Source organism: Idiotropiscis lumnitzeri, chromosome 1, assembly GCF_059441095.1.
Source record: "Idiotropiscis lumnitzeri isolate Australia: NSW breed Sydney's pygmy pipehorse chromosome 1, RoL_Ilum_1.0, whole genome shotgun sequence".
In the NCBI taxonomy this organism is placed as follows: domain Eukaryota; kingdom Metazoa; phylum Chordata; class Actinopteri; order Syngnathiformes; family Syngnathidae; genus Idiotropiscis; species Idiotropiscis lumnitzeri.
The window spans coordinates 35647305-35670700 of record NC_142391.1 but is presented as its reverse complement, the minus strand read 5'-3'; the positions used below and the strand labels follow the sequence as shown (position 1 = coordinate 35670700).

At 40.9% G+C, this 23396-nt stretch overlaps 1 protein-coding gene across 1 annotated transcript in view; it reads left to right on the top strand.

Moving 5' to 3' along the window:
• Window positions 1–23396, top strand: part of smtnb (smoothelin b) — a 55973-nt gene that overhangs the window by 3594 nt on the left and 28983 nt on the right. Inside the window, exons 2-5 of the mRNA XM_088298204.1 lie at window positions 13676–13833; window positions 15036–15114; window positions 16577–16655; window positions 17552–17631. Of these exons, the coding sequence (XP_088154330.1) occupies window positions 13676–13833; window positions 15036–15114; window positions 16577–16655; window positions 17552–17631 (396 nt within the window). The remainder of the gene's footprint in view (window positions 1–13675; window positions 13834–15035; window positions 15115–16576; window positions 16656–17551; window positions 17632–23396) is intronic.

Here is a 23396-nt window from a genome sequence, read left to right as displayed (position 1 = left end):
TAAATGAATAGTGCTCAAAAGTGAGTTATCTTTTTACAGGCGAATTTTCAGCTCAGCTGCATCTCATTAGATTGTGCAGGCGTATATGAAGGATGTGAGTTTTTCCTTGCCCTCCTGGGGGTTAAGATCGGGGATGTCGATCGTGGCTATGTAAAGCCCTTTGAGACTGTCTGTGATTAAGGGCTATACAAATAAAATTGACTTGACTTGACTTGACTGGTGCAAGTGTACTGATGCTGTTGACAACCAAGGGTCACTTTGTCACAAGAGACAGCTGTGTGTGTGGGTGTGTGTGTGTGTGTTCACTTCTAAACGACTTTGTTCTCACAAGGCTGCTTTCCCAAGAATGAGTTTAAAAAAAAAACAAAACCCTCATTTTGATTTCTCTGCTTCGGTCTCACGAAATAAGACACGAAAGACTTGTTTATTCTTGTACGAACAAAAATGTTCTCTTGACCTATTGTGTTACTTTTCCTAACTATAATCGTCTTGCCAAGTTGCTCCTAAATCAGTGAAGAGACAATCGCAACCATATTTTCCCCCTTTCAGCATAATTGCTGTAATTAAAGTCCTGGGTGCTTTGATCACTCAATTTCTGAGTTTATTCTAAAAAGAAAAAGGCAAAGGGCAGAACTGTGGGAGTAATGAAGATGAAGTTTGATTTTTCTCACTAGAGAATCTAGCAGAGAGGGTCTGGTTCATAGTCTCTGATGGTGCTGTTGTTCAATTGCCTGACTTGATATGGGTTCAGTTCCCACTCAGTGTGAGTGGACATGGCGTGACTGGCATTCAGTCTATGGTGTCATTTTGTTTTCGCCTCAAGTCAGTGGTGTAACAAATGAATGATGATGGGGAGACGGACTTTGGCCATATATAGTTCCGAAGAGAGCTCTTTACTTCTACCGATGAAGTTGTCTGTAAGAATGGCACTGAAGTTCAAAGTGATGGAGCGAAACAACGAAATCAGGCAGAGCTGAGCTAATCAGACAGATCTCATGATGAAGCGGGGTCCTCCAACGTGTTCGGCCCCCTCAAATGTGACCACCCTCTTGGGTCAGCAAGATCCCACATTCCCACTGGACATGTTTGTGGTGACAGAAAAGTCTGCATTTTCCACTCTGGACAGCCCCAGTGGGACTCAATCCCAGTTCCAGCACGGCTCACGGTGCGTTCACATGACATTGGCATGGTGGAAACATACAAACAACAAAACGGTCCCTGTTCACGAGGAGCTGCAATAAATTTGCAAGACGCCAATTATTGTGCTGTGAAAATGACCCGGCAGCCAGTAAATGAGCATTTTTCTACGACAATCAATAGGATGCGTTTGTGGACTCTCATTGAAGTTGTTGGTGGCGCGGCTATTAATGAGCACACGCTTCCATCCTGTGTTGTGCTTGATGAACCAAGCGGTCAGAAGGTCATATGGCGGCCTCTCTAAAGCCGCTAATCCCATCGCCACTCATCTATTCAGAGCACTCGTTGCCTTTTATTTGCACATCTAATCCTCTCCATGGCAACCAACATTTTTCTTTTTGCTCAGCCACAATTATTTGAATATCCACCACTGAAAATGTTGGTGTCCCAGTTTATGTGGCAGTTGCACAGCATGTATGTTGTCATCTGTCTGGATGGCAGAAATGGAGCTGCTTAAGATACTGTGTGCATGACTACCTGAGCAGTTTTAAAAAGATTTCCACCCCACTCTGAAAATAAACATCAATTCCTATGCTTATGTCTTAAAAATGTTACCCCCCTCAAAAAAATGTGCCCTAACGGAAACACAGTTGCAGGCTGTTAAGCGCATTCCAAAGCAACAGGTGGCGATATAACCGCTTACCAAAGGTTCAGTCAGAAGTGGGGAAAAATGTGCTGACTGAAAAGGCGCATTAATATTTATTTATATTAGAGTTGTCAGAAAAATGCGTTATTAATCCAACCGGAAAAAAAACATCAAGCACGCGAAATTTAGGACACGCCTGCATGGGCTTGCTGTGCAGAGTTTTCGCCGGTTTATAGAACTAAAAGCATCATAGCGAGTGGTAAAAATGACGCAAATTCAATTCTGAACAGCAAGTTTTTTTTTTTTAAAGTTACCTAATAGTGTCATTGATAAGAGCAATGTCATTTGTGTGTATTGCCATCGTGCATTGAATTACCATCGCAGCATGTCCAGTTTAAAATACCATTTGATGGCCAAGCACACCGCTGATGCCAATTCTCCATCCCCTTGTCAAACCCAGGCATCCATGGATAATTTGCGACAGAAACCGATGGATGGATCAACTAAAAAGAGAGTCGCCGAAGCCATAGCTCAGTGGGTGGCCACTGCGTGTTAGCATCGTGGAGGACAAAGGTCTGGCTGAAATACTTCGAATTGCGTTCAACGACTGCACTTACAAATTGTCCTCGAGATACACCATTGCAACCCGCATTCACGACTTGCAGGAAGCAGTCGCGCTCACCGGTGATTACTGGACTTCTCTCAGTAACCATAACGACCTCGGTGTGACAGCCCATTATTTGGCCCATTTCATTTGCACTTGGTTGGTATTTTATAGTACTTACTTATATTACTCCAATTTGATCCCTTAAAAAGGCTGTTGAGATACAGTTTTGTGTGACTTTGTTTGTGTGAGTCAAATCCAATGCTTTGTTTTTTCAATTTAAAATGCATGAAAACAAAAAATAAATTTTCATATATTAAATGTATTACAATTCAATAAACTATTGAGACAAAAAAATAAAGGGATTTTATTTTTTACAATTAATAAAATGTGCGATTAACAACTAATTAACTATGCAAAAATGCGATTAATTATGATTAAATATTTTAATCGCTTGACCGCACTAATTTATATGTTTTTGTTGATAAAGGAGGACAAGATCCAAGATGGCCCATTTTTCACTAACAAGCTCAGTTTCTGTATCTTTTTAATCAGGAAACTGAAATTTAGTTATTTTTTTATCTATTAATTTTGAAGAAATTGGGAAATGAGTGTTGACTTGTGGTTTAAGGCCACGCCCTCCTCCACTCTCCCCATGTTACTGCAGAGTCATTAAAGGGTCCGATTTCAACTGCTCCATTAGAAATTATTGTACTTCCATTGCTTATAACATCCAAAAATAATGATCAAATGGTACCAAAATTCATGTGGACATCCCTACCTATGACCACTTCAACATATCAAAAGGATTTACTTCTCCGTGGCTGATTTTATATGAGAATGAGGAAATGTGGAAGTGAGCAGAGGTACATAGATCATGTTGTTAGGATGTGGCAAACTGCTTCTTTGCTGATTACGGGGAGAATGCAAGGCATAAAAGCACCAGTCTGGATATTTACAGAGACTGAACTGGGAATGAGATGACTGGCGCATTTATTTGGATGAGGATTGGCTCCAGTTTTTCGACTGTAGGCGACGTATAAATAAAGTTGTATCGTATTGTATTGTAACTACAACACACGTTTTCTTTGGAACGCGACAGCTCAATCTAAGCATACGCGACGCAATGTAACGTTCCAATGCGACCACACTCTGCTGTGGAGTCTGCCTATTTGCTAGAACTTTTTGTTCGCGGCCAGGCATTCCCGGCACCAAGTCGCCTGTAAGAAGGCATTTTTTTTAATTTATTTATTTTTGGGGGGATATTTTGAGTGAGTGAAGTCAGTGACCTAAAATTTAGAGCATTGCATGTTAACAAAATACCTAAATGTATAGCAAAGAAAAACACATGCAAATAAAAATTATTCTGCCAGGCCTATACAAAAGTTTTTTTTTTTCATTTTTTTTTTGTTTTGTAGCTTAAGAGAATGGAGACGATCAATTGTATGTATGCATTTCTTGAAGAGTATAGTCTGAGTCAAACCTGTAGAACAAGCAGGTGGTTTACTGTGTGCTGCATCTGGCAGCTGCGCCACTCTCCTTCTCATTACCTCTTGAAACCTGCCTTACGACATCAAAGGAATGAAGATTGACTTTTCTCTTCCTGCTTGTTATTAATGCAGTTATTTTGGATGAAACATGGCCGCCATAGGGGGTCTTTCTGTACATGGCGCCTGCCCGGTTTAACGCCCACGCCGGATGTCTGGCACATTGATTTGTCATTATTCCTACTAGTCGTGTGAGCGTCACTTCTCCCTGGTGATCTGGAAGCATGCGTATGTTTGAGATGTAGCAGCTTTGCTCCTGCTCAGACCCCCGTGATATACAGGACCCCTCCGGCCTTTATTTTATGACCCTCTGGGCTTTTGTGCTTTTCAGCAGTCGCACTGAGAGTGGAAGAATGAGTGTGCTTGTCAGCTCTCTGTAGTCGCCCCCAAGAGACGTGTTGAAAAATGTCAGCCTCATCAGGAGGGAGCCATAAATCAGCCATATTGTGATGTTTTATGTAAGGTGTCAGCAACATGGAAACAACAATAATGAACTTCAAAATCATTGCTTCAGTACATTTTTAGTTTGCTTATACTCGGTGATATTTTTACCCTGCTTACCCGCGTAGAACAGATTTTGGTCACATGTCAGTGCAACATGTGACATCTAACCATCATTAGCAGCAAAGTTAAAAAAGGATTCACAAGTTTGGTCTGCTGGTGTAGAGGGGTTGGTCCTGCAATTATATCATAAATGATCTGGAACAATATGCACACACGTATGTAATCATATCACATCAAAGGAGATGCGTGCATTTTTTTTTTAGCATATTTCCTACATGATGCACTTGCAAATATCCATGAAGACTTTTTATGGACATTTCCCCTACTAGAATGGAAACAAGTTATCTTCACCGCTGCAGTGACAGTCCACAACAAAAAGGTTTGACATCTTCCTATACAAATGCACAACAGAGAGATAAGAAGTCGGAAAGTTTATTGGACTAAACAGGAAACCTCGTTTTGTGAATACAACTATAAATGGGCATATTTTGTTGCAGTCCTATAAGCCTCAAAGTCTATATTTAGTTTTAGGGCTTCGAGTTTATTGCAGTGAAACAATGCAATGTCCCCCCCCACTCCCCATCTATACTTTAGCAAATGTTTCCTCTCAGTCTGAAGGTGAATTGAAGTTCAGCTTGTTTTCCCCCATTCAAGAGAACATTTGTTTTGTCGTACTCGAATGCTGCTCTTTTAATATGAGGTGCTGTGTTTTTATTATAACAGTATGATTGTTCCATAATGGAATAATGTGGCATTTAGACACGTTGCTAACCAAATAAATGTCCCAGAGATGGATGTTGGTGTTGTCATGTGATTACATTCTTGCAGTAAGTGAATTACAGGTTTGCCGAAGCGCACACGTCGCTTTTTCTCGTCTATAAAGTCTTGCAGTGTTGTCCTGCAGTCCTTCCTTATATGTTGCGATGCGCATATCCTAAATTGACAATGGGCCGCAAAGCGTTTTTTGATTTTGTTTGTTCTATTCCTCTGAATGTTATGGTGAGCTACCCAGAATTTCTGTCCCATAAACTCAGCGAGAAGTGTTAAAATTAATCCCTTATTAAATTGATCGACAACTATTTTGGTAATTGAGTCATTGTTAGGAGCCATTGTTTAACTAAAATTGTTCAAATACTCTTAGTTCAATCTTTCAACAGTTATTTACTCCCCCCCTCCCCAAATAAATGGATTTAAAAAAAAAAAAATAGAAACTCACCTGCGGGAAAAAATTCACCAACCAGCAAAACAATACTTGTGGACCATGGCAGTGTTTTTGTTGTTGTTCCTGCTTCCAGCTGAGTCGCATTACTTGCATATGTCAAATTCTGTTCTCACAGCTATGATCACAGTTTCAGGTAGGACCCATGACAACAAGCAATGAGTGTGATGAAGTGATTGTGATATTTCTATACAAAGAAACATCCCTAACAGCAGACCCAATCCATATTGTTTATTCATGTCCCATGAGAACAGGGATTGTAACACAGGTGTTTTCTGCTAGCATTTTATTTTTTATTTTTTTACGAAAAATAAAGAATGCAATTGCATTTTTACTTGGTTGTCATCAGGAACGTAAAGATGAGATAAAATATTGATTTTAAACTGCTTACACTAGGCAGCGATGTAAACACAATTATTATCCGCAACGCACATAAGCGATAATCCGTGTTGTGGGTGAGCTTCATGGCTAACGTGTTGTTAGCATTAGCAACAGAGCCCAAAAGTGGGCCCATTTCGCAAATTAACTAGAATGTCAACCTCCCTTTCATGGCAGCACTGCGGTGATAAACGAGCATTTAAAAAGGTAGCATGTTGCGGCTGATGCCTGATTTTAATTTCTGACAAATTGGGAGTGGATTCTAAAATAAACTGTGGTATAAAGTAGAGAGGGAACATGTGGTGTGGGCACAGATACATGTCGGATTTGTGATTAAATCCCTGAGGGAAGAGTCATTTCCTCAAATCTTGCAGAGGCCATCAGGAGGATGTTGATGTTTGGATTTTCAGCTCACTGTTGTTAATGCTGTGCTGAGCTTCTGGAAATAATTCATACATAGATAATCTGTTCAGTGGAGCAAGTTTCACTGCTCTTATTAAAGTTGAGTCAGTGTGCATCTGTTTAGGCTACTAATTTATGCGCTTCCTGCTGAGGGATATCCACATTCAGCAGAAACTGGCATGCAATTTTTAATTTTTGTATTTTTTCCCCAGCAGTGTCTTTTGATGAGAAGCATCATTTCCCATGTGCTGCTGACCGCTCAGGAAAATGCCATCTTATCTGGAAATGTTATGCAGTCTCCTTCCCAGTCTTTTGCTTGTTGTTTTAATGAGAGAAGTAAGACTTCTAGCCGAGGAAACAATCCTAAAACCATTTTTAAAATACAGTATTTAAAAAATGAAACAGCTATACTTAAACGGCTTAAAGCATCCAAATCTTTGTAGTCCACCATGTTAAAGTGATAAATTTGAAAATGCTTCGCAGAATGTTTCACTTTTTATTTTCCACACTTTTTTTTAAATAATAAATGAGGTTATACTGCTGTAAAATATGACAGACCATTTGAGAACACAAGAATATTTTTCTCCCTTTTTGGCCAACCCTACTTTAGAGCTCATTTGTTTATCCCAACGTTATCAATTTTAGTGTGGCTTTTAACTGAAGGCACTCTTGTATCCTGTTTCCAACACTTGGCCTTGTGTCACATGAGTTGAAATTGTCTTTCAGTGCATTAATCTATTGTGCTGCTATAGAAAGTCATTTGTAGCCTGTATCTCCCTGCTCTAAGCATTCTGGCATCTTTTTCTGCTCTGTGGACTGGAAAGGGGGACAGTGTTTTCCCATCTGTCCTAGCATGCAGTTATTCTTGAAAGTTTAGCTTCTGAGCACGTTTACCTTGAGTCAACGTGAACGCGTTGCCACATGTATGTTATTCTTTCGCCTTTTTCATTCATTAGCAGTCCATGTTCAGTCTTGTTCCCACACAATGGAGGCACTACAATGTGGTTCAACCTTGAATCTTTTTCATTTTCTTTTTTTGTTGATCTTCCAGCTGTGCGGTGACCGAAACTCCCTTTTCTAAGAACTGGATTGCCTCGCAGGGCCCTCTTGTATCATGACTATGTTCCCATTTCTCACAGGGTGTGCTTGCCTTCTGTATGCGTTCATTGTTTTCCTGAGTTATTACACACTCAAAAAAAAAACAATGTACACTGGAGTTGAATTTGATCACACTTAGAGAAAACTCATTTGTGGATCTCCAATATATGTTATATTGTTTTAATTTATTCTTGACAGAGCTCATCTGAGTGTCTCCATTTGGACAGTCTACAGTTGTAGCTCACGTCAGCATTACTACAAGGAGTGTCCTTTCTCCTTATAAGGCAAAACTCTTGCTCTTGACACCAGAGAGCTAAAAGCTTTCTGATCCCATCTGCTGCCTGGATGCTCTCTAACCTCAATGTGCTCTGGAAATGATTATTCCGGGGCTCAATTCCCGCCTACACAGCACAGCCGCAATACTTACGCACCTGTATGATTGCATGCTGAATGCACATGCGCATCCGTGCGGTCTTTAATGCATCATATTTCACAAATTAGTGCGCGCACGTGGTGCTAAAAATGCAACAGGAACTGCATACTGTGAGTCAAAAGGCCTCGAGTCGGCTCTAAAGGGTCATGATGCGTCCGACGGCTTCAGTGGCCGTTCCTGGCTTTCTATCACATGTAGCTTACGAGTGTCTAACCCATCAGCTGCAAGTACCTTCTCCTCCTTGTGGTGAAGCAAATCATAACGTATAAGACACCAAGACGCTGTGCGTGCTTGTGGGGACAGGCCTCCCAGGGGGCTTGCGTTAAAAATGTGCGGTCAGCTTTCGTGAGTTCATTGATGAGTTGTTTTTATGGGAATTAAGAGCTACTTTGACCACAAAACATTTGGTTGAGCTCCTAATTGTACAATTTAGTTGTCATTTCACTATTAGATTTATGCATCCAATACAACTTTATTTGTACAGCGCGTTTCAGCTGTGGCGCTTTACACAGAGTAAAACATACATAAAGTTAACACTGTACTATTTACATATATATATTTTTTCTCTTTTCTGTCAGATTCTTCCATAGAGTGGAGGATTTTGTCCTGCTCCAGGCTACACTTTTCAATCAAACTCTGCCTGTAGATTTTGCATAATCCCACAAACAGACATACAAAGCAGCAGCAGCAGCATAATCCCCGTTTAGTCGAGGGAGGTCAATGACTCATGAAAGGTGTAGACGTGGGTTGTCATTTGATTTAGACAAAACTCAACTGGTAAGCCACACGCTTTGTGTTCATGTGGTTTTCGAGCTGAGTGGTCAGGTTCCTTTTCAGTTATTTCCAACCTCGTGGCAACAGGTGGTCATTAAAACGTAGCTCGTAGACCGACATAATTGTACCTTGCCGGTATTTTGTCTACCTGAGGAACCTAAAGCATCTGCCACGTTTGACTACATTTTACTCTTGGCACAATAAGGTAAACTGACCTTGCAGGCGTTGAAATTCAGTTCACTTTGTGGCCTGACGTGTAGATGAGTGCAAAAGGTGGAGAGCAGGAGCATTTTGCCATCTGGGTGGGATTAAAGTAAACCACGAACGCTCCTTAATTGACCTTGATTGATTGAGCTGCTCAGTCAGTCATTCGAACACTGAAACACAGCGGCCGGCCAGCATCAGAACATTATTTAGACTCGTAGCTTGTTTGAGTTCTGCCTCGTCACGTCCTGCCTTTCTGGTTTATTCTACGCATGCAAGAATCTCAAGCAGACAGTTATTTGTCTGTAATCTCATCTGCAATGACTAACCCAGTTAGTTTTATCTGCTGTCATCCTGTCAGTCATACACCTCCACCATCCCGTTTGCCAACATCCTATCAGGTCGGGTGACTCCCACTGGGACTGGTGGGTGTGTCAGTAGTGATTTGCGAGTCGACAGGTAGCTCAGACTGTTACAAAATGAAACTAACTTTTGTGTGTTTGTGTGTCACCCACTTGTGTATAATTTCTGACTCACGTGTCTGCTGGCAAAGCAGCGTGGTGTGAAAAGCAGTTCTGTATGTGAGTAACGGCTACTCTCTGGTTCATAGAATGAATGCTTTCGATGCATGCACACAGTGCTATGGCGTTCTAGTGATTTATTTAGAAAAACACCTTCAGGCTTGGTCGTTGGCACAAAGGGTGTTACTGCCATGTAACCAGAAGTTTCCTCTCATATTTCCTGCGACACACTACAGCCCTTCACTGTGTGAAGGCCGCCGCATCTGGACTCTGTCCCCGAACTCATTTCACCCTCAGTTTCTTTAACGGCTACTCTTGTTTGTGTTGGCCTGTGCTCCTGTCGGAGGTGTTTTATTTGCTGTCGTCATGGACACTTATTGCTTTACAGTGCTGGTGTTTATTCATTTATTTTTTTCTGGCTCTCTTTCAAATGCGCCGATGAAGATCGTTGCAGTTGCTGGCATTGTTCCAGGTCAATATTGCGTCAACTTTAAAGGCCGCAACGAATCCAAATGTACTCAACCCAATATCTGCTTTCTTATTGGCTCATTTTAAACCTCAAATACAGTAGGTGCCGCTGTTTGAATTGGTGTCAAAGTCTGAAGGTGTTTCGTTATCAAGACACTAATCACCTGCAGCCAATAATAGTTTTTATTTAAATTCACAAATTATATGTTTTCTAGAAACATTTGCAGTAAGGCAAGTTCAAGCTCAAATATAAATTTCAATTTCAGCTTAATATTTCAAAATACTTTTTTATGGCCCTTTATAAATTGATTTTAATATTAAAAAAGAAATAAGAGTAATGTTGGCAACATTTATACTGCACATCTCAAAAGGCAAAATAAAGAAATCAGGTTGTAAAAATCATATCATTCGTGATAGAAATTTAGACTGGTGGGGCTGTTTAAAACATTTTTGACTTGATTACACCTTTAAAACTTCACCACGTAATTTCGGTGTTTGACGATGTCATTCTTAGGCTAGCTTAGCAATTAGTATGCCTTCTCCATCTTTCTTCATCATCCCTTTGTGATAACGCTACTTCAGAAGTGTTGCTATTCGCTATGGGGTCGATGTTTACTGACTTGGTGCGATTAATTGATAAGCCGCACTAGCTAGTCAGCCGAAGCTTTGCTATCGAGCTGCTGCAGCGCAAGACACTCTGAGTTTGCCTCGACACTCCTACCTTTCTGTGAAGGTGAAGCATGCGTGCTTCTATCCCAGCGAAGCATTTTAGGACCATCTTTGTAGAAAAACTTCCAAATCTGACATTGTCAGTTTTGCTGGTCACTGTTTTTAATAAAATAATCAAAAATAAACATAATTCATTTTTGCCTATCAAACGGTGATGCCGTGCACAAACGCATGGCAATTTTGTTCCTCTTGTGTGGCATCTCTTGCACTGTGGAAACAAAAAGGATAGTCTAAGATGTAAAAAATTTGTGCGGGTTCCTGTATTCTGTGTTAGATTAAAAGTGTGACAGAAACAAACGTGTGTAGTCATGCCATGTCTCCTCACCATTTCCCCGCTGTTAAAATAAAAAGCAACCTGACCTCAGTTCCTGACTCGACTACCATCCTTGTGAGTCAGCAGGAATGTGAGGAATGACCTGTCCTTTTTCCCACCCAGTTCTCCTCTGCCCATTTTTAGGCAAAGACAATCCCAGCTTCATTCTCCCTTCTAACCTCCTTGTCATCGTACCTCAATGCTGTTAACTCTTTCCTCTCTTCTCCTTCTCCTCCCTCTTCTGATGTTTCCTTTTCAGAGCACGTCCACTTCTTCATTTTCTTCAGCATTTTAAATTTCCACAAATGGCAGCACAAGAGCTACTCTCAGCGACTGCATATTTTTGTCCAACCGCAGCGAGACCTCAAAAACTACTTGTCATCCTCTGACTCCAGCATGAGGAGTCGTCATAGTGAGGCTTGGCCTAACCACCTCATCCACTCATCCACTAAGAATTAGAATTAGAAATCCCTTTATTGTCATTGTACTCAAGAGTGCAACGAGATTAGAGCAAGCTGGTATGAATATGAAAAGCCAGGTGTTCCTCCGCTGCACATTTTGGACCGAAGCAGCAGGAAATCTTAAAGAGTGCAGCTGAGTGTGAGGACTATCAACCTTACTTGGATCACTCACCTCGGCATGTGTTGACAGTCTCCCGCTGTCTGCCTCTTATGCGACAACACACCTCTACCCTCTGTCGCTCACGGCCTTAAACACCAGGCTGCTCTCAATGTTTACGCCATAATCATTCGAAATTTCATAGCTATCTTGAATTAGCTTGAAGTAATGAAAAACAATTGTGAGTCCTGGAGAGCAAACACCCTGGAAGCCAAACAGCAGCTGTTTGTGTTCCTCCTTGCCCAGGTGGACCCGTCTCCTCACATTAGAGCGGTCTGTGCAGTGTGCTCTTGTCAGCATCAATCCGCTCTCACTGGCCATTTCATTATGTACACCCGCACACTCTAATGAAATTGCATACGAGACCAGTATCTAAAATGCTTCCTTCACTTTACTCTAAGCAGGTTAGTATGTTGACTTTTTCCTTTTCTTGCTGGGGTATATTATATAAATAATCTATTGTATTAATTTGAAACAATATAATTTTATTTATATAGCGACAAGTCAAATTACACAAAGGACTGGAGATAGGACTAGATCAAATCAAATCAAATACAGTATGTCCTCTGCTGGGATCATGTGGTACTGCACCCACACCACTCATTTGTGTGAGTTGAACCATCAACTCCCCTATTTTCGGGGCTTCAAAGCTTCGTTAGCTCTAAGACCCTCCGTTCATCCAGAATGGACGTCAAGTGGCCGTTTTGGCCACAATGTCAAACAGTTAAGTTTGATGTGCCCTGCTTGATGGGAGGTTTGAGAGTTTGTAATGTTTGATGTTCAATAACTTGCTGAAGAGTAAGCGTGACATAAGATGGCGCATAATTAAAACACACCAAGGAAATAGTTTCACAAAACAAAAAGAGAGAGAGAGAGAAAATAAAGCGCTTAGAGTCCGTGTGGGCAATGTCAAACATTGAGGTCCACACCACGTTGAACCACACCTCAAACTGCCTTCTGCATCCTGGGTAATTCGCCTCCGTACCTCCTTCCTCTCTCTATAGGGAGCTGCAGCCACGCACATGAAAAATCCACTTCAGTATTAGAGTTTCGAGCAGAGTTGTGGGGCACAATTATATGCTGCCAATTATACGACATTTACTGTATTTGAAAACTTAACGTGACCATATTTAGAATGCCGCAATTACAGTGGATCAAATTGCGAAGCTTATTGTAAAAATGTCCAAGCTTGCCGCTCCATTCAGCATAATGAGAGTGAACCTCGCCTTCAATATTTCCACATTTTCCTCATGATTATGAGCCCACAACCTATTTCTGTCGCGCGTCTGCATTAATTGCCATTATCTTTTTGTGGATTAGGAAAAGAAAACAACCAGCAATGCAACATTATATGGTACGCTTCAACTTTTGTTGTGGTGGAAAATTATCATTAAAGCACAGTTGCAATTCAATGAGAATTTACATTTTCTTTAATTCATTGTTGACTTTATGTTGATGCCTGTCAGTAAGTTCTAATAAATATAACCAAATCACATTTTTCCCAATTTATGGATTGAGTTTTCTTAAAAAAAAAAAAAAAAAAAGCGTAGTTTTTACTGAACTCATATTAATATTTTTATAGAGATCTGGCCAAAATATCTGAACTTCCAGCCATAGTTCTATTCGTGAACTATGCTGACATAATGAAACAAAAGTAATTTCACATCTAGCTCCTTTGTGGTTACTGTGAAGTTCTGACTTTGGACTTCTCTGCTTACTGGTTACTGTTTTACGATGTCGAAGAATTCTGTGTCACACTACTGCCACTGTCAGGCTAAGTCATGCACACCAGAAGGGGCTCTCGTGTTTGTATGTATAGTATAACAGTCTTCAGTTCTGTTTTTTTTTTTTTTTTTTTTTTTAATTCGGTGAGTGTCGCTAATATACCCTTGAGCTCAAATGACTATGTTCTGTAATTTCTTAAACGTGACTGTTGATTTAGAAATACTGAACCATACAGTATATCCTAGAGTATACAAGCAAAGAGTGGCTGATGCTTGACAGTGTGACACCTTATTATTATGCCTGCACCTCAATCATTCGGCTCCTTCTGTTTTGTTCTTTTGCGGTGTACGTGAAGCTGGATGGAACCGTGGATCTGGACGAGAGACGCCTCATCCGTTCAGCTATCCGCGAGTTGAGGAGGAGAGAGATTGAAGACATGGAGGCCGCGCTGGCCAGCAAGAGGTTTCGCCACACACGACTCAAACAGCAGGAGGACAAAGAAAACCAGCACAGGTGAGCCCACACATACACATGCTGTAACTGGATGTCCTAATTACAAAGCAGGCCAGATGAACTGGGTTTGAAATGGTGAAATGGAAAGCAGCATTCCTCAACTTTCTGTACCAGTAGGAAAAGTCTGGAAATGTGAAGTGGGTATATCGTAAATTGCTGCCACAGTAGACCTTTCCATTTTCCATTTTGCGCTTTTACAATAAATAGATCATCTTAATATCAAGTTACCAGTCCGCATTTAAACGGTGAGACAGATACAGTGGAAGAGAGCAAGTTGTGCTAGAGCCTGTTGCTTAAATACTCAGCTGAGCCACTTGGAGGAAAAGCTGTTGCTTAAATTCTTGCCGGTTTGATAATTGATATTTAAAATCTAATGAGAAATGGTAGAATTAAGTTTTTTTTTTTTCTGAAGATAATTTTGATGTTAGTGTAAGTTAGTTTTCTTGTTTAGAATGGTATGATCAAAGGATATTGATAACTAATGACCAAAAAAAAATGTTTAATTAAACAGCACACTTTTGCTAATATTGGCTATACTCTCTCCCTCAGAGACATATCCTTGAAATCTCTCGAGTGAGGCCAAATTGCATGGCTAAGAATTAGAGCCACAAAATCCGTGTTTGGCAAGTTTGACCTTAAAGAGATGAGATAAACTCTTTCTCACGACTAATTTGATTGCAAGAAAAACTCCTTAAGGGGGGAAAAACAGAAATGTTGGAGGATGAAACACCAGGAGTATACACTCTGCTTTGCTGAACACTATTTTACGAAAGTTGACCAAAAGAGGACATCTTGATTGGCTGTCTGGTTGATGTGTGTTGATCACAATTACAAAATTGTCCACACACTAAATATTTTTACATTATGCAACTACTCATCCATACATTTTATGTATACTAGTGCTTGTCCTGACTTTGGGTGAGAGGCAACATACATCATAGATTGGTGGCCATAATAGAACCAAAAAAATGATTCCCAAAATAAAAGAAGATGGGATGTCTTTTTCAAACCATCTGTGTCTGTGATGCCAAATTTCTTCTGCTGCAGAATAATTATTTCCAGTTATGGAATATTTTTTGCATAGCCAAGAAAATTCTGTGTCCTGCTAACTCTTTCTATAACTCAGTGAAGCAATAGTTTGCATTGTGAAGTTACGAGCCAGTGATGATGACCGTGTTATAACCACTCTATTACTCTCTCAGGTCCGACTCCAGCGCAGCTTTGGATGTCCTGTCACACAAACTAAAAGCAATCAGAGATGTCGACGAACTCACCAAGATGGTGAGTCGCAGCGAAGGGATGGCATTTTTAGAATTCTGTCGATTTGTGTGGAATTTATTTGTCGTGTCATGTGACAGTTGAGGCAAGCGGAATGCATTACTTGACTGCAACCAGGAGAGGCACTGTTGAGTCAGTCAACGAGTTTGCTCCTGTGTGGTCTTCATTCATGCTATGGCAAAATTAAATCACAATGAATGCAATCGTGCACGCTGACGAACGTAGCGGCTCTTTTGAACGTTCTGTTCGGAAACTCAAAACGCTATTCAAGTGTGTTGTTCAGTTAGTTAGTCAAGCAGGATTAGGCGGGTAGTAAACAGCTGTGTTTAGAAATTGTGAGCGGAGCATGCTCAGCCACCAACAGCAGGACAAGGATGACAAAACATCACTAAATAACTCTCAGCTTAGCTACAATGCCGCGTCGCATTTCCTCCTGGTGGATTAATGCACTTCATCAGTCATTGTTATTGTGTGAAGTAAAAATAAGTTGCCATAAAAACTTCTTCTTGGTATTAAAATAAAAGTGAAGATGCAATGTTGTTGGCTGTTGTCATGGCAACTTAGTTTCGCTTTGCAAAATAACATCTTAAAAAGCACAGTATAATCCACCAGGAGTTTACCTTTGGATAAAATGTGATGCAGGAGTCTAGTTCAAGTAGGACAATATTTGGAAAAAAATAACAACTTTGACATTATTATTTGCCGGTGTTTTCTGTACATGTTGGCTGCAGCTCAATAATTATTCTTGATTTTGCATTTTAAAGTTTAAATTTAATAAGTGTCAGAAGTTTTTCGAAGGGTGGGAATCATGTGGGGAGTTTCATAACGGTGTTATAGAGGTGCAACCCAAAAAAATAAAAATGTAAAAATAATTTTTAAAAAAAAGTCAGTTTCTTGGAGCCAAACACTGTTTCAAGTAAAGTCAATACAAGTGAATGGCAAAGATCGTCAGGAACTCCCGATCAAAGATGGCGGCTAGGTTTGCACGTTCTCAACCTGCCAAAGCTTCTTCTTGTTTAAATACAGTATCACTCTGGAGAGAGCGCCGTGCTGCTTCACAACATTGCGCCAATGGCGAGGAACTTCCTTGAATCCACCGTACTTTCAGTCGCTTTTCTGTCCAATCCGAGTTGTTGAGCCAGGCGGGAGCAATGCCTCTCCCAGATAATTTAAAGATTAAATCATTGACATTATATACAGAGAACTCAAATGGAAAATAATTTAATCGCCTTCCCTGCCTTTCCTGACCACACGTCCCTGTTTATTGCAGAACTTCGAGCAGCTGGTGTTGATCAGATTTGTCAGTTGTATCAGCAGTGATGTAACTGGCAGCATGCCAGAGTAAAACAGTTTTTCGTTTGACTCGGTGAACCATATAGTCCAGTATACAAAATATGAAGTGATATAATGAATAAGGAGTAGGGAATGACTCTGAGCACAGCCTAATTCTTTGCTTTGCTTGTAGCTCCGTGCGGCCAGTGAATACGAGGAGAGGAAGTTGATTAGAGCAGCCATTCGACAAATCAGAGATGAACAGCAGCAAGGTGAGTTTGATTACATCACACCCTGCCTAGGACTGCATTATATTGGGGGGGAAAAATGCAATATTGTTCCACAATGCTGTTTCTATTATTGCCGTAATAATGACGTATACCTGAAGAAATTACGTCTTTATCTAACGGGGAAGAAAACATATTTTTTTTTTGCGCGTAAAAATAAACAGGCTCAATTTATTCTTATCCAATTAAATTATTTATTGATTGTAACGTCTCTAGATGCTTTTCTATTGGATGGCAGTGCATATTTTAAGGTTGAATCTGATTGGTCATAGTGAGATAAACGTGTACGATTCCATGTTAATTTATTGCACGTTTTTGCGACGTCATCGCGATGAATTATTATTATTTTCTTTACATTATATTATGCAGCCGTGGTATATATCACACTATAACCGTTTGTTTTTGTTTGCTTTTTTTTAAAACATGTTTTTATATAATAATTAATACATTATATAGTGTGCTTTTTTTCCCTGATAATTTTTTTTAACCCAAATCAGAATCCTATGATTGACTTGATGTATGAGATCATTAAATGCTTTGAAAAAGTTCATGGTTGAAGAGGGCACCTCTGTAGCAACTCAGCACACGTGATGCCCTGTCAAATAGTGGATTCCTACCATTCTTTCATGCTGTCTAGTGTCTACTGTGCACAATACTTGTGCCATTTTGTATCTGTATGATAATTGGCCCATGTGCTGTAAACACACACACACGAATGCACATTCTGTCCTCCTACCCGGTCTCTCTCTTTCTATGAGGACACTATAAACAATTTCGTCATCTCTGTTGTTAAGGTTGTCTGAGGCCTTTCTCACGTCAAGTGATCCTCATGATGGTGTACGTTGACAAGGTTTGTGTCACTGTTGAAAATTGTCTTTTAGGGGCAGTGGAGAGGGTGAAAGCGTCTGGTCGTAGCTTGGAGACGGAGAGTCTGGAGCCCCAGAGCATCAAGGGGCCTGTGGTGAGTACAGTTGAAAGGAAAATCAGGTTTTTGGACGACTGCAGAGATCATCATCTAGGCTTATAACGAAATAAATAATGTGAGTTTGGTGTCTCGTGACAGGCTGCCTTTTTAAATCTGAACTAAGCACTGGCTTATTTGTGGGTGGGGAGTTTGTTTGCAGGGCTTTGGTGGCTACTGGGGTTTCTCTGCTGCCACAATCAAAGTATGTAACACCCAACAGGGAGCGTGTGACTTAAGTCACAGAAGCAACCATCGTGAATAGAGGGATATGCTCAGGGTTGTACGTTCTTGTTTAGTTTTATCACAGACCTTTGGTGCTCCCCCATAGACAAGTGCCTCATTTGGCTCCTTCCTTCCTGTTTTCAGTTGAAGCTGTTCAGCTGTCCATTCTCGCAGCTGACCAGCCTTCTTGTGTATAGTAAAGAAAAACCAAAGATTCCGTAATTGATATGATTGTTCCAGGGGATAATGTGACAGTCTCCCTGGGGCCAGATCTTATCTTATCCATTACGTTTGATCAACTTTTTTTGCGCCGTTTCCGCTGGAAGTCTGAATAACTCTTATTGTAGGTGGCCGCTGTTGTGCTGTACTCAGATTAGGAAGCTATGACAGCAAGTTGGCGTCACAGGATGGTGGAGCATTCAATTTTTTTGGCCTCACTTCCTGTGAGACAGCTGAGTGCTGTACAGTGAGGAGGTCATGGGTCACAAGAGGAGTGGATGTGTGATTCTGAGGAGAGATGTGGGACAGCGAAAGGCAGACTGACAAACACACAGGCGGCCCACCAGCTGTGCTCCAGTAGCCTAAAGACGGCCCTGGAACGTGTACGTGTCCAAAATCAACACAAGCAACAGCAGCGGGGCTCTTTACAGTCACATCACAGTAGCGGATCTCTTTGAGCCGCACGCAATTGTACTGTGGCAGATGAAGGTCACAGATAGGCACACAAGCACAAACACCCGCAGTCCCGCACACACACTATCCAAAATGCATGCCACAACCATCACACTCACACAGACTTGTGAAACTTCAGATGGAAAATATGTGGGCTCAACTCGTGCATTATAGCATATGTAGCCAAAGTGTTGCCAAAAACAATTAGACATTAATGACAGCTTTAAATTACGACTGAGTTACAGTAAAAGATTCCTTTGGCTCCTGGGGAAACCACGTGGTGATAGCATATTAAAAATTAATTATATGTTTATAGTGCGAAGAAATGGGAGCAAAAGGCACATAAGTCAGCATAGCACTCAAGATCGGTGGGCCACGGCCCGGTACCGGTCACCGATGAAAGGAGAAAAAAAATAGATAAATTGCAGTTGACGCGTGAAGATGCTAATTGTCGCTGTGGCATTACGCTAATATTAAACACACAAGCAAGCAAAATGAGTAACGATAGCATGTACAAAGCCCGCTTGTCACAGAGCTGCTCTAGACGACCATGTCAAATAATTGTGTCTTTTGTTTGATTAAAGTCAAACCAACGAAAAGATGCGCAGTACTGCACCACATATTAATGGTGTACTATTGTTGTCTTTTTTGGGGAAAAATACAATAATTTCCTTTCAAAATGTCTGGGAGGTTCAGCATTTTGCTGATGTTTTTATTATATGTTTGATTTATAATGCCGACATTTCGGCTACTTTTCTGTGTTTATGTAATGTGTGTAACCTGGAATATTTAGTTATATCTCTTCTGATTTTATGTAAATGTGGCACTTATGGTGAAAAATAAGGTCAAAACTAATGCAGGGTGTTAGAAGTTAATGTGTCAACCAGGCGACCCATTAACTTGTGCTTTTGTGTATGTGTCCGGAGGGTGGCGGAATTGTGTGTGTGGGGGTGTGTGTGTGTGTGTGTGTGTGTGTAGGGGGGGGTGGTTCAGATCCCGATGGAGACAGAAGGGGAGGTAGAGGAAATCAAGGGAGTGGCTTGTTTGTGGTGTGTGTGTGGCGTGTATATGTTTGTGCACATGACAGCGTCTGTGTGTGTAATGAGTTAGCGGACGTCCTGACTCCAGAGGGTTAAAAGAGAAAAAGAGAGAGAGGGGGCGGTCGTTCTTGTTAAGAGGTAAATGTCAGTCTTCTATTCCTCCAGATGTGTGTCACTCGCCAAGTGCTCCACTGGCTTTTTTCCCCCCACGTCCCTGTGACTCAGTACAAGCCAACTAGACAGCTTTACGCATTCAAATTTTTTTATTATATGACTGAAGAATGGAACAGTTCTACCCCTCTGGTTACGTTTCAGGTTTGTGAGAAAGTTTATTCAACTTAACTGATAGCTTTACTGTCAGGATGTAAATGATACCTTCTTGATGCATGCAGTCCAACTTGGTTCATAGCTTGGGTGATGCTGCGCTTCCAATTATTTTGTGACACCAGGCCTCCTTGTGGGTTTGCATGCTGTATAAGACAGGTGTTCTTAACCAGAGCTCCGTAGCTGACGGGGGAAAAAAAGGGAGGTTCACAGGTTTGAGTGAATGTGCATGGTTATTTGCTAAATGTGTGAGTCCAGAACATTTTAGAATGGTGCAAAAGATCAAATTAATTGGCAAATAGATTTTGTTGAATATTACCTCTTGTGTTTCTTTTTATTACCATATTATATTGCATTAAAGGTTGGACTGTATGTATTTTCCTCTCAGGGTGTTTGTAGTTCATTTTTAACCTCTTTAAAGTCAAAAAGATGTCAAGAACGCCTCTCAACCTAAGAATGTGTATCGTAAAACGTATTTTGAAAAGAAACTTGCCCGAAAACAATGATTCCTTGTGAAGTTCTTTAGGTGCCCATGTTATGAGGAGCAGAAGGTAATGTGAAAGAATTTCCCTTGTGGGTTCCGTCATCCCAGACCGTGATGCAGACATGATTGCTACTGTAGCTTTGACTTTGGAGGTGAGCCGAGGCCGTAATGGAAATGCCGCCAGGTTTCATCTCCCTTCCACATTAAGGCATGGAACACTGATGCAAATTCCATGGCAATGGAGAGCACTGAAGTTCACGTTAATCTGTATGCTGACGCTCATGATGCAGAAGGAGCAAGTCTCCATTTTAGCAGTCCTTAAGCTGCACTGCTGTTAGTTTGTGTCTTTGGGGGTTCACAAGAGTACAGATGGCCTACGCCTTGCTGTGGTCACACGAGAGGATAGTCCCCATATTTTTGGTCATCGCTATGCGCTTTTGTAATTATAGTCTTAACACAAACATGCTCCTGCGGCAAAGTTGGGGTGAGTTCTTCAAAGAAGCAAGGCATCAGACCGGTGTCACTGTTGACTCTTTCAGATCTCAGCTGTCTGGACCAGTGGGAAGCCGCTAATGACTAACGGCAGATTTTCATCTCCATCTACTTTGCTTTTATTTATTTCTTTCCTCTGAAAAACACGTTCCCGGTGGTTAAGTGGGAGCTGTGAACTGATGGCCGTCACTGCTTCTGGAAGCAACAGGCAGGCGCGGAAAGGCTCTTTCTCTCTAATTGTGTTTATAGCTCAAACACCATTATTCCCCCCCCTGTGGCTCCTGTGTAGGTCCACTTAAACAGAAGGTGCCCTTTGTATGCAACCTTAACCGTTATGCCTTGCCAATGTCTTAACTCCTCTGTGCTAAATAGGACAACCCCCCCCCCCATTTCTGTTCTTCCAAGCTCATCAAGCGCTGCAATAACTCATTCAGAAAGCATTCCTGTGAATTTAAGCTTTTCGGAGTAGTCGACTTATCCTGATTTGTGAGCATAGGCCATTGTCTTGAGAATCTGAAGAGATTTTTTTAGTGAGGCAATATTCTTTTGTGAGGCGCTTAAGATTTTTGTTCCACAGGCAGAGGAAGTGGAATGGAAAAAATGATGGGATGGGAGCATCTTGGTTCTCCATTTACTTGGCCACAATATTCCAGTTCATTTCTTTCAGAAGTCTCACGCACACAGTGATCTCAACTAGATTTCAACATAGCCTGAACTAATTAAGACATTGTGGTTTTTGGCACTTCTAAAAATGTGGTACGATTGGTAATTACACTAACAAAGAAAGTCCTTTGCTGTTGTCTGTTGACGTTTTTTTCCCAATTGGAATTGGTTGCTTTGCTCCGTAACCTACTCAAAGCGCAGAAAATGACAGTCCACACACCAGAATTCATCTCACGTGGGTTTAAAAATAGAGGTGTCAAAAAAACGCGTTATTAATGGGATTAATCCAACCCCCTTTTAACGCCATCAATTTAACGAGCAATTAAGACTCATCTTGGCCTAATAAACAATGTGGTTATGACGAAGCTGGAAAAACTCCAACACTTTATTGGATCTTGCGAGACCGGGAAAAACATCAAGCGCGCAAAATTTAGGACACACCTGCGCTTGCTGTTTTGAGTTTTCGCCGGTTTATAGAACTAAAAGCATCATAGCGAGTGGTAAAAATGACGCCAATTAAATTCTGATTTTTTTTTTAAAGATACCTAATGGTGTCATTGATAAGAGCAAAGTCATTTGTGTGTATTGCCATCGTGCGCTGCACTCCCATCGCAGTGCGTCCAGTTTAAAATCCCATTTGATGGCCAAGCACACCGCTGATGCCAATTCTCCATCCCCTTGTCAAACCCAGGCATCCATGGATAATTTGCGACAGAAACCGATGGATGGATCAACTAAAAAGAGAGTCGCCGAAGCCATAGCTCAGTGTGTGGCCACTGCGTGTTAGCATCGTGGAGGACAAAGGTCTGGCTGAAATGCTTCGAATTGCGTTCAACGACTGCACTTACAAATTGTCCTCGAGATACACCATTGCAACCCGCATTCACGACTTGCAGGAAGCAGTCGCGCTCACCGGTGATTACTGGACTTCTCTCAGTAACCATAACGACCTCGGCGTGATCCCATTACGTTGAACCAATTCATTTGCACGTGGTTGGCATTTTAGATTTATTATATGACTCCAATTTGATCCCTTAGAAAGGCTTTTGCGATGCTGTTTTGTGTGACTTTGTTTATGTGGGTCGAATCCAATGCTTTGTTTTTTCAATTTAAAAAAAAAAAAAAAAGTATTTGCATAAAAACAAAAAAAAATCAATTCTCATATATTAAAGGTACTACAATTCAATAAAATATTGGGACATAAAAATATAGTTTTTTTTTTTTTTTTTACAATGAATAAAATGTGCGATTAACTACAAGTTAACTACAATAAGTGCGATTAATTATGATTAAATATTTTAATTGCTTGACAGCACTATTTTAAAAATTGTCGACTTTGTCATTGTCTGACCAGCGTCGCGACTTAATGAAAAGGCCATTGGAATGCACGTAATGGTCGCTTGTCTTGGCTGTTGACACACTAGTTGTGTAGTTGTTGTTATTAACTCAATAAGCAGAGAGGATTCAGAGAAAAACTTCTGTTTACTCACTTCGAACACACATTAGCAACATTCTCCAACAGCGCCCTCACCCTCACCACATCTCGCGGTACCTCACAAACTCTCGCACCTGCGCTGTTAGAATAACATAACTTAACAATCTCCCCTTTTTTCTTTTTTTGTGTTGCATTAACAAAAATATAGGTGTCCTATAGAACATACAGTTAAACAAAAATACAGTACAGTTCAAATTCAGTACTAGAGAAACATTTACAGTTTAAGATTGTAAACACCTTCGCTGAGAGCTCTCAAGAGGCCAAGTGCCGATGCCCCTGTTTTGGTTAAGCAGTTAGCAAGTTGTTCTTTGGTAGCTGACCAGATAATTTGCTCAATGGTCCCCGAATGCATTAGCTCTTTCATATTGCT